Source organism: Ursus maritimus, unplaced genomic scaffold (genome assembly GCF_017311325.1).
Source record: "Ursus maritimus isolate PB19 unplaced genomic scaffold, ASM1731132v1 scaffold_30, whole genome shotgun sequence".
Lineage (NCBI taxonomy): Eukaryota > Metazoa > Chordata > Mammalia > Carnivora > Ursidae > Ursus > Ursus maritimus.
This window is the reverse complement of record NW_024425564.1, coordinates 10,699,042-10,713,822: the sequence shown is the minus strand read 5'-3', so window position 1 is coordinate 10,713,822 and position 14,781 is coordinate 10,699,042. Positions and strand designations below refer to the sequence as shown.

General features: G+C 45.8%; 1 protein-coding gene across 7 annotated transcripts in view; it reads right to left on the bottom strand.

Annotated features, from left to right (window-relative positions):
- LOC103665030 (cytidine monophosphate-N-acetylneuraminic acid hydroxylase) overlaps window positions 1-14,781 on the bottom strand; it is a 104,573-nt gene that overhangs the window by 22,580 nt on the left and 67,212 nt on the right. For 6 of the 7 annotated variants that reach the window (XR_005838763.1, XM_040644907.1, XM_040644905.1 and 3 more), the window contains exons 10-12: window positions 11,297-11,437; window positions 6,963-7,137; window positions 4,806-4,922 (exon numbers count right to left, since the gene is read on the bottom strand). Coding sequence is in view for 6 of the 7 variants with exons in the window: in XM_040644907.1 (XP_040500841.1) it covers window positions 4,806-4,922; window positions 6,963-7,137; window positions 11,297-11,437 (433 nt within the window). In the remaining variant the exon portion in view is untranslated. Of the gene's footprint in view, window positions 1-659; window positions 1,448-4,805; window positions 4,923-6,962; window positions 7,138-11,296; window positions 11,438-14,781 lie in introns of those variants that run through there. The other variant, XM_040644908.1, reaches the window with a different exon arrangement.

Genomic DNA, 14,781 nt, shown 5'->3' with positions numbered 1-14,781 from the left:
CCCCTCACGTCCCCGGGAGAAGAAGCTGCTTAGATGGCAGGGGCTTGGACAGTCATGGAGAAAAGCCAAACGGAGTAGATATCACAGGCAAGGAGGAGAGACAGGACCATGAGGGCTCCAGAAACCAAGGGAAGGAGAACAGGAGGGGCTCAGGAGCAGGGGAGCAGGCACAGTGGCTCAGACAGAGTCCCATCGCTGGGTTCAAATCCAGGCTCCAGCTGTGGGAAATTGACAACCGTTCTGGACCCTGGTTTTCTCATCTATAAAATGAGGATAATGGAACATTCCTCAGAGGCCGTCATGCAGATTAACGGAGTCGAGACTTGCAAGGAGGCCTGGCACATGGCAAGCTCTCCGTGAATGTGTGCATTCAGCGGCAAAGCAGAGCCTGCAAGTTTTCAGCCATCTGTGTTTCAGGCCTGCCACAGAGCAAGAGCCCCTTAGTGAGGCGGTCAGGCCCTTACCTTTCAAGAATCCCAATTCCTGACATGGAAGCTGTTGAGTAGTCAAAGGAGCACAGGATTAGAAGACGAGCAGAGGTGGTTTTGAGTGTCAGCCCAGCGCCTACTAATCAGGGGACCTTCCCCTGCTAAGCCTCTCTTACAGGGCTGTTGTGAGAAAAAATGATATCATTTATAAAAAGGAGCATGAAGCAGGGTGCAGGGACAGGGCGCTAAGATCAGACATGTGCTTTGACATTTCATTAGTACCCATGTTAAAGTTTACCAGGAGCTTTTTGAGTGTCGGGCATCAGCTTTTCTCCCCGGGAAAGAGCTCCCGGCCGAGGCCAACCGTCATAAGGGGCAGGCTCTTAAGTGACAGAAGAATTCGAAGATGGGCACCGTGGATTTATTTCTCTGGCCTGCACCTTTCCTGTAAAACTATATGCACCGTGCACTGAAACACAGCTCAGACTGTGCTTCTGCAGTGGATCTGGAACCTTGACGGCACAGTTTGGTCAGGATGAGGCTGCCCCTCGTAAGCTGTGGGATCCAGCTCGAGTTCCTTGCCGTGGAGGAGAGATAGCCTTTCTGATCGTCCGTCCCAGACAAGAGCACATGGGAGACTGGGGACAGGCCTGAGAAATATTTAGGGTAGAAAATGGGAAAGTCTAGGTGACTAGCTCTGAGGATGAGGGAAGGGAAGGGTAAAGTTATTCCTCTGTGTCTAGTGTGGCTCACGGTCAGGGGGCAATATTGCCAACAATCCAGAAAAGGAGAAAGAGCAGTTCTAGAGAAGGAAGAGGATACACTGAATTTAGAACAGGTTGAAAAGTAGGTACCAAGGATTTGGGAATCTGGGTGATGATATATCGAGCGGGCCACTGGCGGTGAAGAATCGCAAGCGTGACCATATTGTAGGGTGGGATGTATGGAGTTTGGAGTCATTAGCAGACGAGGTCACCCAGGAAGAGACTTGAGGGGAAGCGTGAGTTGAACACAGAGCCCTAGAGGGAAACAAGCTTTTAGTGATGCCTGGAGAAAGAGAGACCCCCCAAAAAATGCAGAAGGCTAGTCAGGGAGTGAAAAAAACAAGGGGTAGTGTCATAGGAATGGAGAAAAGACTCCAGGTCAAAAATATGGACAGGAGGCACGTGGGTGGCTCAGCCAGTTAGGCCTCTGACACTTGATTTCAGCTCAGGTCATGATCTCAGGGTTGTGAGATTGAGCCCCGTGTCGGGCTCTGGGTTTAGCACAGAGTCTGCCTGAGATTCTCTCTTCCTCTCCTCTGTCCCTCCCCCCTACCCCACACCACACTCTTTCTCACTCTCCCAAATAAATAAATCTTAAAAACAAACAAACAGATCACATGCATAAATGTGTCTTCTGTGCACTTCCAGACCTAACTAAAATGTTCACAACACACTTACATGGGTATAAATTGCCAGAGAACAGGGAGCAAAGCGAGTCATTGTCAGGCAGCAGATTTCACCTAACTTGAAACTGGAAAGCAGGCGGAGGAGCGGCAACCAGAGACAGAGTCTGCAGGATCCCAGAGCGCGTGAGGAGGGGCGTCCCGACGTGCAGGGAGTACAGGTGGCTTCCCAAGGACAACCGTGAGGACGCACGGCACAACGTCCATCCAACAGCTGACCCCTTCCTACGCCTCTGTGCTGCTCTCACCAAGTACATTCAGACAGTGCTCTGAGTAAATGGAATCGATTTTGGGGGAGAACAAGGGCAAGTGGGATCCTTGTGATGTCTCGAAGCAAGGAGCTCCACACTTCGGTACTTAGGAGACCCCCAGCCTCACAGCCGGTGCCTCACCAGCATACCTCAAACTGGTGACCTCCTGACCAAAGACAGCCTAGCCCTTGTTTCATAGTCCCTTTTTAAAAACACTGAACTAGCTTTCTGCTAAGTTGTCAATCTGGGTGTTTCACATAAAAATCCAGACTTCCAAGTTCTACAGAAAATTCAGATGAGCTGGAGCTCCTGAGGTGGCCCCTTCCAGCCCAGCGCTTCCTTTCCACGTCCCCACTCAGCCCTGCCGTGTGCACGATCGCCTCGAGCCAGCTGTGCGTGCGGAAGCATGTGATCCCTGCCTTTAAGGAAAACCCGCTGGGTGACAGGTGCTATACATATAGAGAGAGCCCTAAATCAGCTTGAAAAGTCTTTCTATTGGTAAATAGAAATGAATCCCTTACTTCTGGAAAGTCACAAGTGAAGAACGATCAGCCTGCGGTAAGCAACACTGCATTTGAGAAGCCAAAGCAATGCCTTCAGGCGTCCAGGGAGAGTGATCTGCCAGCCGGCATCGTGTGCAGCCAAACTGTCCAGCTACGTGAGGCAGAAAGTACTTAGAGTTTAGCTCCCACGCACCCTTTCTTCGGCAGTTATAAGCAGAGAGTCCAAAGCAAAGGCGGCTTAGACCTGCGTGGGGTCTGGAAGCAGATAAGGAATGGCGCAGGGTGACAGATTTGCAGCAGACTGAGGGGAGCCCTTCCAGACTGGAGCAGGAGGAGGAGGTCGACTCCCGGAGCCATGCATCTAGGAGAGATGGAGAGCTACTGAAATAGAAACACACTTATGAGTTTGAAAAACTCACATTTAAAAAAAGGTAGCAGGAGAGGGCTCCGGGTGGCAAGCCCAGGAGCTCTTCTAAGGGTAGGCATAAGCAAACTTCAGCACAAGAAATCTCACTAAAATCCTGGCAGATAGGGGCACCTGGGGGGCTCAGTCAGTGAAGCATCTGCCTTCGGCTCAGGTCACGATCTCGGGGTCCTGGGATCGAGCCCCATGTGGGGCTCCCTGCTCAGTGGGTTGTCTGCTTCTCCCTCTCCCCATCCCCCTCCCTGCTTGTGCTTTTGCACATACTCTTTCTCAAATAAATAAAATCTTAAAAAAAAAAAAAAGTCCTGGCAGATAAAAGTACCAAAAGCCACATGGCAGAGGGCCAAGTATGCGGCAGGCGTGATGATTCGGCCCACGGTACGTTTAAGTCTGCAACAAGCTGCTGTTTGCCTCACCCAACAGACGCATTATGAAAAGCTGTGAAAAAGTGACTTTCGGTTAAATATTTTACATGAACTTGTGAATCAAAAAAGTCCAAAGATGGATCTCCTTTAAGGCTAACAGATACCTTAATGTATAGATTTGGTGAATTCAGATTTGAGAAGCCACACAGTGGCTAATAGACTCTGGAGCTAAACCGCTGAGGTCAGTCCTCCGCACCATTGCTTACCAGCTGGACAGCCTCGAGCAAGTTCCTGGACATCATGGCGATGTCCTCATCCACAAGTGGGGAATGTACTGATATCTTGTCCATAAGGTTGTTGTTGAATAAATGACGTATAATTCTATGAAGTGCTTCAAGCTATGTAAGCGTTTGTTAAATAAAGCAATACATGTAATAGATGCGTTTTGCTTAAAATGGGCGCTTTGCATAGGGTTTTCCTACACGTGAAAACCCAGTTTTTTAAAACCCAGAAAGCAGGCAGTAGGTTATTAGTTTTACTGAAGTTTTAGCCTAGGATTCTCTTCAATGGCAAGTACTTTGCTAAACATCAAAATACAAGTCAAATCATCAAAATGTAGTTTAAGAACACATCTGTTCCATAAAGGTATGCTTAAACCGCTACAATTAGGTGGCATTCACTTATATGGCACATGTAATAAGTACAAGGGCGGACTGTATATCCTCCTAATTTACCTAATGGTTGTTACGTTACATTCGTATAGAACTGAAAATTACAATGCACGTTCCCATACGTTGTTAGTCATTTGACTATCGCAAAAAACTGGCAGAGTGGGAATATGCCCCGTGGAAGGAAAAAACCAAGGCTCGGACAGGATAACTCACTCAAAGCCTGTAACCAGCAGGGATGGGGCACCAGTCCTACACTGGAAGCTTGTCCCTTCCACCATGGTGCCACAGGTGAGGGGTTTGCTCAGAACTGGAGCTCAGCCAGCTATCTGTTGGTGTATGTTGACTTAATTTCCTTTCTAGGGATGCCCACTGGGTTCACCTGGGGAAGGAGGCGCCATTGGAAGTCAGGGAAAGGAGGCAGAGATGAAGGCTTGCAGGTCTAACAAGCGCTTAGGCAGGTCAGCTGTTTGGAAGCGAGCGTGCAGAGAAGCCAATCTTTGCAACTAACTCAAAAAGAAGCAAGTATGGACTTGAGTTAATAATTCTGTTTCCATATGGCCTCATTACTTGTGATGACGGTACTACGGTAAAGTGTTAACAATCTTCAGTACTATCCTTGCAGCTTTTCAGTAAATCTAAAATCACTCTAAAATAAAAAGTGTATTTGGAAAGGAAGCCAGAAAGGAAGGAGCCCTGCCATCAGGGTTGCTGCTTACTTCCTCATATGCGTGTTCCCGGCTCGGTCTTTCTTTTGGAAAGGATAAATCTAGAAAGTCAACCAAATAGTCATATCCTCCAGGAAAAGGGCTGAAGTCCTCATCTGTTTCAATCATCTGTGCAAATGACAACATGGTAAAGGGAAGAAGCATATCAATCTGGTGGTCAAGGTCTTTCAAAATTCTAGGTTGTGTAAGACCCAAACACCCTTAAACGATAGCAGTGAATTGCAGTTAGGACAATTCCCTCCGACAGTCCCTCTCTCTCCTGAACTGATTACTTTCAAATCCTCCCCTTCTACACAAGCAAGCTGCAACACATCACTGACTTCAATCAGATTTATGGAGAAGATTATCATTCTCTTGAGTGCTGTTAGTAATGAAACAGCAAATACCACGGTAAGTTTGCAGATGGCGGAAGAAATAGAATGTGCAATGTTTCTCATCATTATATTGCAGCTGAACATACACAGTTTCGTGGAAAATTCCAAATATTTTCTCCTGTTCGTACTAATTGTCCAACTGAAAGTATCATTTAGACCAATGTTTTCCAGGTCTCTGGATTTCAACAACAATTTCCTAAAAAATATTCGGGAGCTAATATAAACACCGATGCAGTGCCTCTGAACAACACAGGGGGTTGGGGGCACAGGTCCCCCCTTCCGGCCCCCCTCCCTGTGCACCTGAAAATCCACGTGTGACTTGACTTCCCCACAAAAGAACTACAAATAGCATGTTGACCAAAAGCCTTATCAAAAACATAAAACGCTGATTAACGCATGCGTGTACGTTATATGTATTATATATTCTTATAAGAAAGTATAAACTAGAAAAAAAATGTTAAGAAAATCCTAAGAGAAAATACATTTAAGTACTGAACTGTTAAAAAATCTGCTTACAAGTGCAGTTCAAACCTGTGTTTCCAGGGTCAACTGTGTTTTATTTGGCCAAGCGAGGACTTAAAAAAAATTCTTTCATCCACTTTTATTTCGTTAAGGGAAGAATGCTTTAACACCTCAAAAACAGAGAAGACCTAATCTTGGAATAATGACCATTCATCCCGAGAAAAGAAAGCTGACAACTCTGTAACCATATTCGTAAGCACACTCAAACTCTTCTCACTACTGACCAGCAAGCTTGTTGTCCGAGACTGGCATTGACCCCCCGGGGCAGGTTCTTAGGAATCCCTGCTTTTAAGAATTCAACAATCCGGGGCGCCTGGGTAGCGCAGTCGTTAAAGCGTCTGCCTTCGGCTCAGGGCGTGATCCCGGTGTACCGGGATCGAGTCCCACATCGGGCTCCTCTGCTATGAGCCTGCTTCTTCCTCTCCCACTCCCCCTGCTGTGTTCCCTCTCTCGCTGGCTGTCTCTCTGTCACATAAATAAATAAAATCTTTAAAAAAAAAAAAAAAAGAATTCAACAATCCCTGGTATTACTGTTCAGGGGTTGAAAAGTAAACTTGGGAACAGTCCTCACTCTGAGGATCTCCGATCCTTGTCTCTAAGTGAATGTGGTCTGTTCCCTGGTGCTGTCCCCAAGCTCTGCATCCCACGCACCAAACATGAGCCACGTCAAGTACACGTGTGAGGGGCTGCTTACGCATGGACTCTGCAGACGGCTGGCCCATTTCGGGCATCGTCTTCCTCTCGCACCCCCTACCTCTGAGTACTCACTTTGGCTTTTGGATACCCCTTCAGCTTCAGTGACCAGGTTGGAACTCGAACCGCTTGGCTTGTGAGCTCCGTGTGTACGTGCTGGAGCTAGTCTGTGCAATTTGGTTCTGCCAACAGCTGCCGATAAGAGGTACCTGCTTCTAGGTGGCCCTGCTCCCGGTCACTGGCTCATCCGATGGGTGGCACCTTCCAGCCCCACAGTTTAAAGAGCTCTCTCTGCCACGCCGAACAAAACACCCACAGAAACACACACAGTGATGTGAGGGGAAAGATGGTCCCCAGAGAGACACTGAGCTGGACTTGAGGGAACAGTCTCTACATTTTCAACAAGGGGCTGTATATCGCATGGTCACATCAGCTCCGTGAGGCAGCTGGGAGTGCTCGATGAATGCTTATTGAGAAACAAACTGGAACACTAAGGGGAATTTCGTATATTGCCATAATACAAGAAAGCAAAGACAAATAAATAATACTGATGACGTACCCTGACCACCAGGTTATAATCCTTAAATCCCGCCCAAGTGAAGTATTCTTTTATCCAGGATGAGTGAAGAAATATTGCATCTCCTACAGCAGCATTCAAGATTTCCAAATACGGTCCGAAGTCCCAGGAATCCTTGTAAATTTTCGTCCCCTCTGGAGGCTCTATGATGCCCTTGCTTGAAGACACAAAAGTGACAGTTAGTACTATTGTGACAATGTTAATTCCTTGGTGACTGATGACTATATCATAGTTATGCAAGATGTTAACATTAGGGAAAGTTTGGGGAAGGGAATAGGGGGAACCTCTCTATTTTTTGCAACTTTTCTGTAAGTCTAAAAATATTTTAAAAATTACACATTACATTAAAAAAATTTTTTTTAAGATTTTATTTATTTATTTGACATAGAAACAGCCAGCAAGAGAGGGAACACAAGCAGGGGGAGTGGGAGAGGAAGAAGCAGGCTCATAGCGGAGGAGCCTGATGTGGGGCTCTATCCCAGAATGCCGGGATCACGGCCTGAGCCGAAGGCAGACGCTTAACCGCTGTGCCACCCAGGCGCCCCTAAAAAAATTTTTTTTAAAGTCACTGGATTCGCTCTTTAGTCCTGGCAGGAAAACTCGAGCTATGGAAGTTGTGTGGCCACATACATGTCCAATAAAGAGATTTTTTTCCTGTAGGAGCTAGAAGGGTAGTAGAGGTTCATGGAAGAGAAAAGCCAAGAGCTCGCACTTCTGGAAAGCTCCCTCCTGCACACACATGAGCAGTGGCCCTAAACGTCTGTTTCATGCTCAGGAGGCATATTACCCGAGGTTGCTGAGGACATGTGACCCTGCTGTGGATGCCTTTGCCTATCCACGTGCAAAGGGGCCGGTTAAAGGAAATCACAGACAACCGAACACAGGGTGTAACCGACATGCCAGGTGGCTCTGAGGAGGCACGTGGTCAGAGCGTGGGGATACTAAGGAGGGATTCCATGGCGGGTGGAGGGGGGAAGACACAGAGGTGAGAGGACCATGAAAGAAGCAAGCAACAAATAAGCAAGGCAAAAGTTAGCACTTAAATATCAACAGTCAACCAGATGAGACTGCCTCGATGATTGGCAGGAGTCCCAGAGAAGCACCTCAGGGGACGTGTGAGGGGCGGGCCTCACCCTCTGCCTGCACCTGAGCTCTTGTTAATTATTTCATGTGATGGGTTTCCAAGCCAGAATACAGTTAAAGCTAAGAAGCCCATGTCTGGGGGAAAAAAATGGGAAAACCACTGATTTGGAACATTCGACTCAAGTAGCTAAATTATGGACATGGCGAATATCATGTGGTCATATTTATTTCTCGGATGTCTGCTCACTGCTGTCCTGCCCTCCTTCCCTCCACCGGAATGTAAGTTTGATGGAAGGAACAACCATGACTGGCTCGTAGACAGGGCTCAGCAAATATCTGTTGAGCGTATGAATGATTTTAGCCTGGCTTTGAGGGACACCCAGAATTTTGTGTCTCTTCTAATACATGGTCCTCTTACTGTACAATTCAAACCACAGCTGATACAGACAGATGGGCAATTTTACTTTGAAACCCAGTCGGCAATATGGACCACAGAGTTCTATGGCTGTCCCAGAGCTCTGCCCATCCAGTGTGAACAGGGATCAGTGCATGAAACACGGAACCCTGCATCCCAGAAAGGCAATAGGATGTGATCTGGGTAAGAGGAGGATAAGGAGGGAAACAGGCACCTGTCTAGTAAATATCTGGCAAATAGTGGTAGATCTCTAGGTCCCACTTCTCGAAACAACACCTTCAGCCCATTGTTCTCCCAAAGCTACAGATGCGCTGGTTTCTGTCACAAATTACTTTTTTTTTTTTTAAAGATTTTATTTATTCATTTGACAGAGATGGAGACAGCCAGCGAGAGAGGGAACACAAGCAGGGGGAATGGGAGAGGAAGAAGCAGGCTCATAGTGGAGGAGCCCGATGTGGGGCTCGATCCCAGAACGCTGGGATCACGCCCTGAGCCGAAGGCAGACGCTTCATGACTGAGCCACCGAGGCGCCCCATAACAAATTACTTTTAAAATCCTGAAGCGTCTAACTTCTAAATCGATCTCGAATCCACTTCTGCAACTCTGTGTCCCGTCTCAGTTTAAAGGCTCACTCATCTCTTCCCGGATGAAGCCACAGCCGCCCAGCTGAGCCGTCCTCCCAGCACATGCTCCCCTGCAAGCTGACACGGTTTTTCTAGGACACAGTGCAGTGATGTTCCTGCTTTGCTTTGTAGCTTTCTCAAGTGCCGTTTACTCAGACAAGTTCCCCGGACGGTCTCACGGGGCCTTTCTGACCCCGGCCCCCGCATGGCACTCGGCATTCCCTGCTTCATGAGGGAGGGGCTTTTCCACAGCTCTATCCCTGCACTTAGTATGACGCCCGTACAGGTACACCAAAGGAGCTCCACAAATCATTTCTGAATGAATGACATACATCTAGTCACTTATTCAGAGCACCTGCGTTCACCAAACTCACGATACCAGTTACGCCTTCCGTGGCCAGCGCGTGCCATTCCCTCTGACTGGAATCTGGAGTCTCTCCCTGCCTCCTCGCTCGGTCTTTCTCATCATCCTTCTCAATTACTCCGCTGGTAACCTCCCCCCCTCTGAAACCTAGCTCAAATGCCGAAGATTTCAGACCGAGCTTTTCTTGACCACATTTCCTGTTCTCCCAGCCCTCCGTCCCTCACAAGGCAGAGTTAAGCACTTAGTCCCCTAAGTCCCTTACGCTCTGTCTCACGACTGAGAATCCAACAGCCTCGCTCTCCTGTTACTCGGAATGCTTTGGTGATACAAATGCAGATTCCTGGGCTCTACCTCGGATCTACAGCATCGGAGTCCCTGGGTGCGGAGCTCAGGGATCTGGATTTAACCCCAGTTCCTCGGGTTATTCCGACACCCGTTAAGGTGTGAGAATTACTGCTCTAGGACACATCTGGAGGACTGGACTAAGACAGGGAGCTCAGCAAATGCCCAATGACAGAGGCTCTTGAATGCCCCGCTAATACCGGGATCATTAAAAACCTCTCTTACCCTTGACCTGCAGAATAAAAACTGCTTTTATCCTAGAGGCACTGGGGAGATCCTAAAGAATTTTAAGCAGGAAGGAACAGGAACACTTTTGCACTTTAACAAGGTTATTCTAGCAGCGATACAGAGTGGGGGCTTTCAAACTTTTTGCCTATGATTCCTGTAAGAATTAACATTTTATATCAGGACGCTGGGGCTCCACCAAAGGTACCTGTGAAACAAAAGTTTCTGAAATAATAATTTACCTTGGTTATATGCAACGTACTCAGGTATGTTCTATTCTGTTCGGCTTCATTTTTTAAAAATGCAGGTTGTGATCAATGTCATTGATCTTACGACCCACTGAAATTCACCGTGGATTTTGACCAGTGGATTGAAAGCAGATGGCATAGAGGACAGATCAAGGGAGAGGCTCAGACCAGTCTGGGGCCACTATAGGAATCTAGGCTAAACATTGTGAGAAGCCAAATGAAGGCCATGGCGGAAAAGGCTGGAGGCAAGTGATGGATTTATGGGGGGTTTAACGAAGGAGAATGGACTGGATTCAGCAACTGGTTTGACAGAGGAAGTCAGCAAAAGGTCAGAACCGCTGACTATACCGTTCACACTGTGCACGGGGGAGGCCGGGAGCAGGTGCAACTTTGGTAACTGCGTGCACCGCTCTCTACCACGCCCAGTCGGTTTCTAAATAAGGGTGAGGAACTTACTGTTTCATTTGGCTCAAAACAAGTATTTATAAAAATATAGTTCTGTGACAGTGATGCTAACTTTTCTTGAATTGCACTCCCCGTGCACTGTTACGTGTTCAGATGAGCGTTCCGTGGAACAGGCAGTTGGGAATGTTTATGCTGATATGAGAACCAACTCTCATCTTAATGCTTTTTGCTTTCTTAAGGCAACTTATTTTTGAGCCTATCAACATCCTGGATAGAAAAAAATTTCCCTCGCCCTTCGTCCTCAAATAAGTTTATGAGATGAGGCAAACATTTGAGAATTGGTTATATAACATGAGAAACTTTGGGGGAAAACCCAGTTTTTTCCCCTTAGACTTGAAAGATACTTATGTAGTAGTTTAAATAGTAAGACCTCCAGTCTGAAAAGTGACGTGCGGTTCTTACTGCACAGCAAGCTCAGGGTGCCGCCTGCAAAACTTCGCCTTCCTACAAACAAGGAGCTGCCAGGAGGCCATGGGTGTGCCCTTTGTTTTCTCATAAAATTGAAAAAATTCATAAACCATCTTTAGTCTCTATAAATATTCAAGCCAAACCTGTCTGTTGGGTCCTTCAGCATCCTACTCAGATCAAGAGTGGCTCCAGGTCGTGGGGTCCATGTTACCACATCAGAGTTTTTCCTGATAAGGTTATTAAGTTCATCTGGGTCATTTTTGATGTTTGTTTCCTTAATATACCTGAGAAATAAGAACATGCCCAGGTAAGAAAGCAATTTATTCTCAGATGCACAGTCTGATTAGAACAATGCTAGAATTTTTCCTTTTTTCTCTACATTCCCACTTCCCAATCCCCCCCACTTACCCCATGGAAAAACAAAGACCATACTCGGCCTAACGTCCCTAATTAGGGAAGAATTATTAGCCAAAGAAGTTGTTTTTAAGTCTACTTTGTTTATACTTTGTTTTTAAGCATAATCACACAGTGGTTGGAATTAAAGTTAGATGTACAAAAAAAACCCACAACTATTTTAAATAGGTGGGAATAGCATACTCTTGTTTTTAAGGTTAATTAAATATATACAGGATGAAATATTATTACGCAGGAATGATACTAAGTGCTTAACATGAACTAGTTGATTTTATCTTCACGGTACTCTAATGAGATAGCTATTATTGATTATCTCACTTTCAAGAGAAGGGAACTAAGGTTTTGAAAGGTCAGGTGACTTCCCCAAGGTCACCCCACTGGACAGCAGTGCCCCTCCCCCCCCCCCCAGCTCTCTACCATACAGCCAGGGCCAAGCTCAGCCTTCCCGGGAGGCCACAAGGAGGGGCTTCTCCCCAGTTTGGGAGCAAAGTCTGAAAACCCAGGAAGCTGGCTCTCACTAGACATTGAATCTGAACCTTGATCTTGGGCTTTCCATCCTCCTGAGAAGTAAGTTTCTGCTGTTTATAAGCAAAAAAAATTTTTTTCAAATAAAAGTCCCCTCAAAACCATTAAAAGTCTACCTGTGATAAAAGAGTACACACATCCTCAGTAACAGCCACCCCTGGTCTCTAACTGCACTGCTACTGATCAGAGCTGAGCATCTCCCAAAGTTAATTCCAAACCACAGTCTTTCTGGAAATCACCATTCCAATGTCACATGGGAAGGGGGTGGTGGTGTTGGGGCAGGAAAGGGGAGATCCAGAGAAAAAGGATTTGTCGCTGTCTTTCATCAGACGTGGGTTATGCAGACAGACATTTCTGGTAAAGGGAATTTCACTTTCTTGAGCTACAACCTGGTTACTTAGACTAGATAGATAATTTTAGTCAGACAAGTACAAAACATACGTACATCTGTATTTCTACAGCACAAGGGTGACTTACATTATTGATGACCCGAGAATCCATTCTACAGACCTGAGTCAAGATGTCACTCCACCCACAGATGTGAATAGCTTTTTCCCTTCCTACTCACGTTAATGTCCTCCCGCGGAGGCAGAACGTAATTTGAAGCAGGGCCACCACTCTGTCTTGTCTTCTTACAACCTATTGTCTCAAGACGGTTAGCTAACTGGTCTCCCTGCCTCCAATCTCATCTCCAAACCATGATACTTTCAGATTACTCTTCCTAAACCATAACATGTGGTGTTCACAAAATTGTATCACTTCCTGATGCTTCTTCGTCTCCCTCTAAGATTATAATAAAACCAATACCGAGATGCCGCCCCCTGAGGGGTACTGCGAGTAAGTACCGAGAGCAACAGCTGCCCATTACGTACACAAGAAGAGTGGCCTGCAATGACTTTAAAAAGCGGCATATTAAGTAGCCCAGTGTCCTGTAATCAAGCACCTACCACATCTAGTTCTTCTCCAAGTTCTTGGGACTTCAACCTCCTTGATACCTCTCTAATCTGAATTTTCTTCTCCATCCCCACTGTCACTCATCATTCCCTCCTAGATTACTGTGATGGTTCTCAAACTGGTCTCCAGAATCAACATTCCCATTTCCCTTCCCACCGCACAGACACACAATCTAACCTCCCCAGTGCACCTCTGATCATGTCCTTGTTCTTCACTGGACTCCTTTATTGGGCTCCTCATCCTTTCAAGATAGAAGCCAGGCCACGTGCTGTGGCACACACACCATGCTGTCCACCGTCTGGCTTCCTGGCTTCTCCCGTGCACACAGGCTGCAGGCCCCTATCCTGAGTCCCCTAACCTGCGCTGTCCTCACCTCAGCATCTCTCCATCTCTGCTGGTCAGTGTCTATTCATATTTCAAAACTGAGCTTTATAGTCTCACCCAGTCGTCCTTCTCTAACCCCCATCTGTATCCCATTGCCTCCAGAACACACAGGTACCATAACGCTTAGCATTCTGCATGACATTGGTTTTTCTCTTCCAGTAGATCATAACTCTGAAGACAATCATTTCATCTCTGCTTCTCAATAAATGATAAATGAATGCATAAGAAACAACATTCATCTCAAGAAATTATTTTTTAATCTCCGGTCAGTCTTTCCAGAAGGTTTAGGAAGATATGAAGCAGCTAAATAATGTCAACAAGAAGTTTAAAAGAGTGGAAACACATCAGCAATCTGATATGTTAATTAAACACGTGCAGGTATGTCAGAGAACACAGACCTTTAAAGTGAAAACACTCATGTTTTAATGATGAGACCAATGAAGTCCTAGAGAAGTCAATTAATTGCTTCTAAAAAGTGATAGGAGAAGAACCTAAATTCCATAGACATGATTTCTTCTACTGTGCTGCCTCTAACAGATGGGAAATCATGGCCAGTCCTTCAGGATATTATTACGAAAACTCATCTTGAGGATTGGTTTATTATCCAATAAATTTACAATAAATCGGTAACACCCAACAAATGCAGATAAGTAAATTATTACAATAATTTCCTCTTGAGTACAATGACATGTGCATTCCCTGTCTGCACAAAGGCAGTCCTGCCCTTTGTTCACAGAGTACTCCCGGTAAGGATGAAAAAAGAGGATCATCATGAAGCAGATGGTACTGGTACTTGCTCATAAAGACAATACGACAGTTAGAGGCTGAGTCACTGCATGTACTAAGGATAAAATAAATTCTATATATAATTACCAAATCTTATAAAAGCAAAATTAAAATACCTGTAAGATCTTAACATTTCAAATAATAAAACTATATTCAAATATGACAAAATGGATAGGGCATCCATATTGTTTTCCTAAGGGGTTATGAGTTCTATGAATTGTGCAACCTGACTGCATCGCAAGGATGACTTCGACAAATATGCTAGCTTTAACTACCTTGGCTGAAGGTGTTAAGAATAACTATTTGCTTTTTTTGTTTTTTTAATTTAAAAAATTATTTAAAAAAAAGAAAATTTGCTGACCAGCTGAGACTCAAATAAATAAATAATCCATTTACATTCCATATTCGTACTTTTTGTGAATGCTTCTATGAATTTTAACACATGTACAGAGCTATGCAACCACCACCCCATCCGTATACAGAGCAGTTCCATCACCCCTCAAACGCTCTCTCATGCTGCCCCATTTCCCCAGCCCGACCCCTGGCAAACACTGATCTGTTCTCC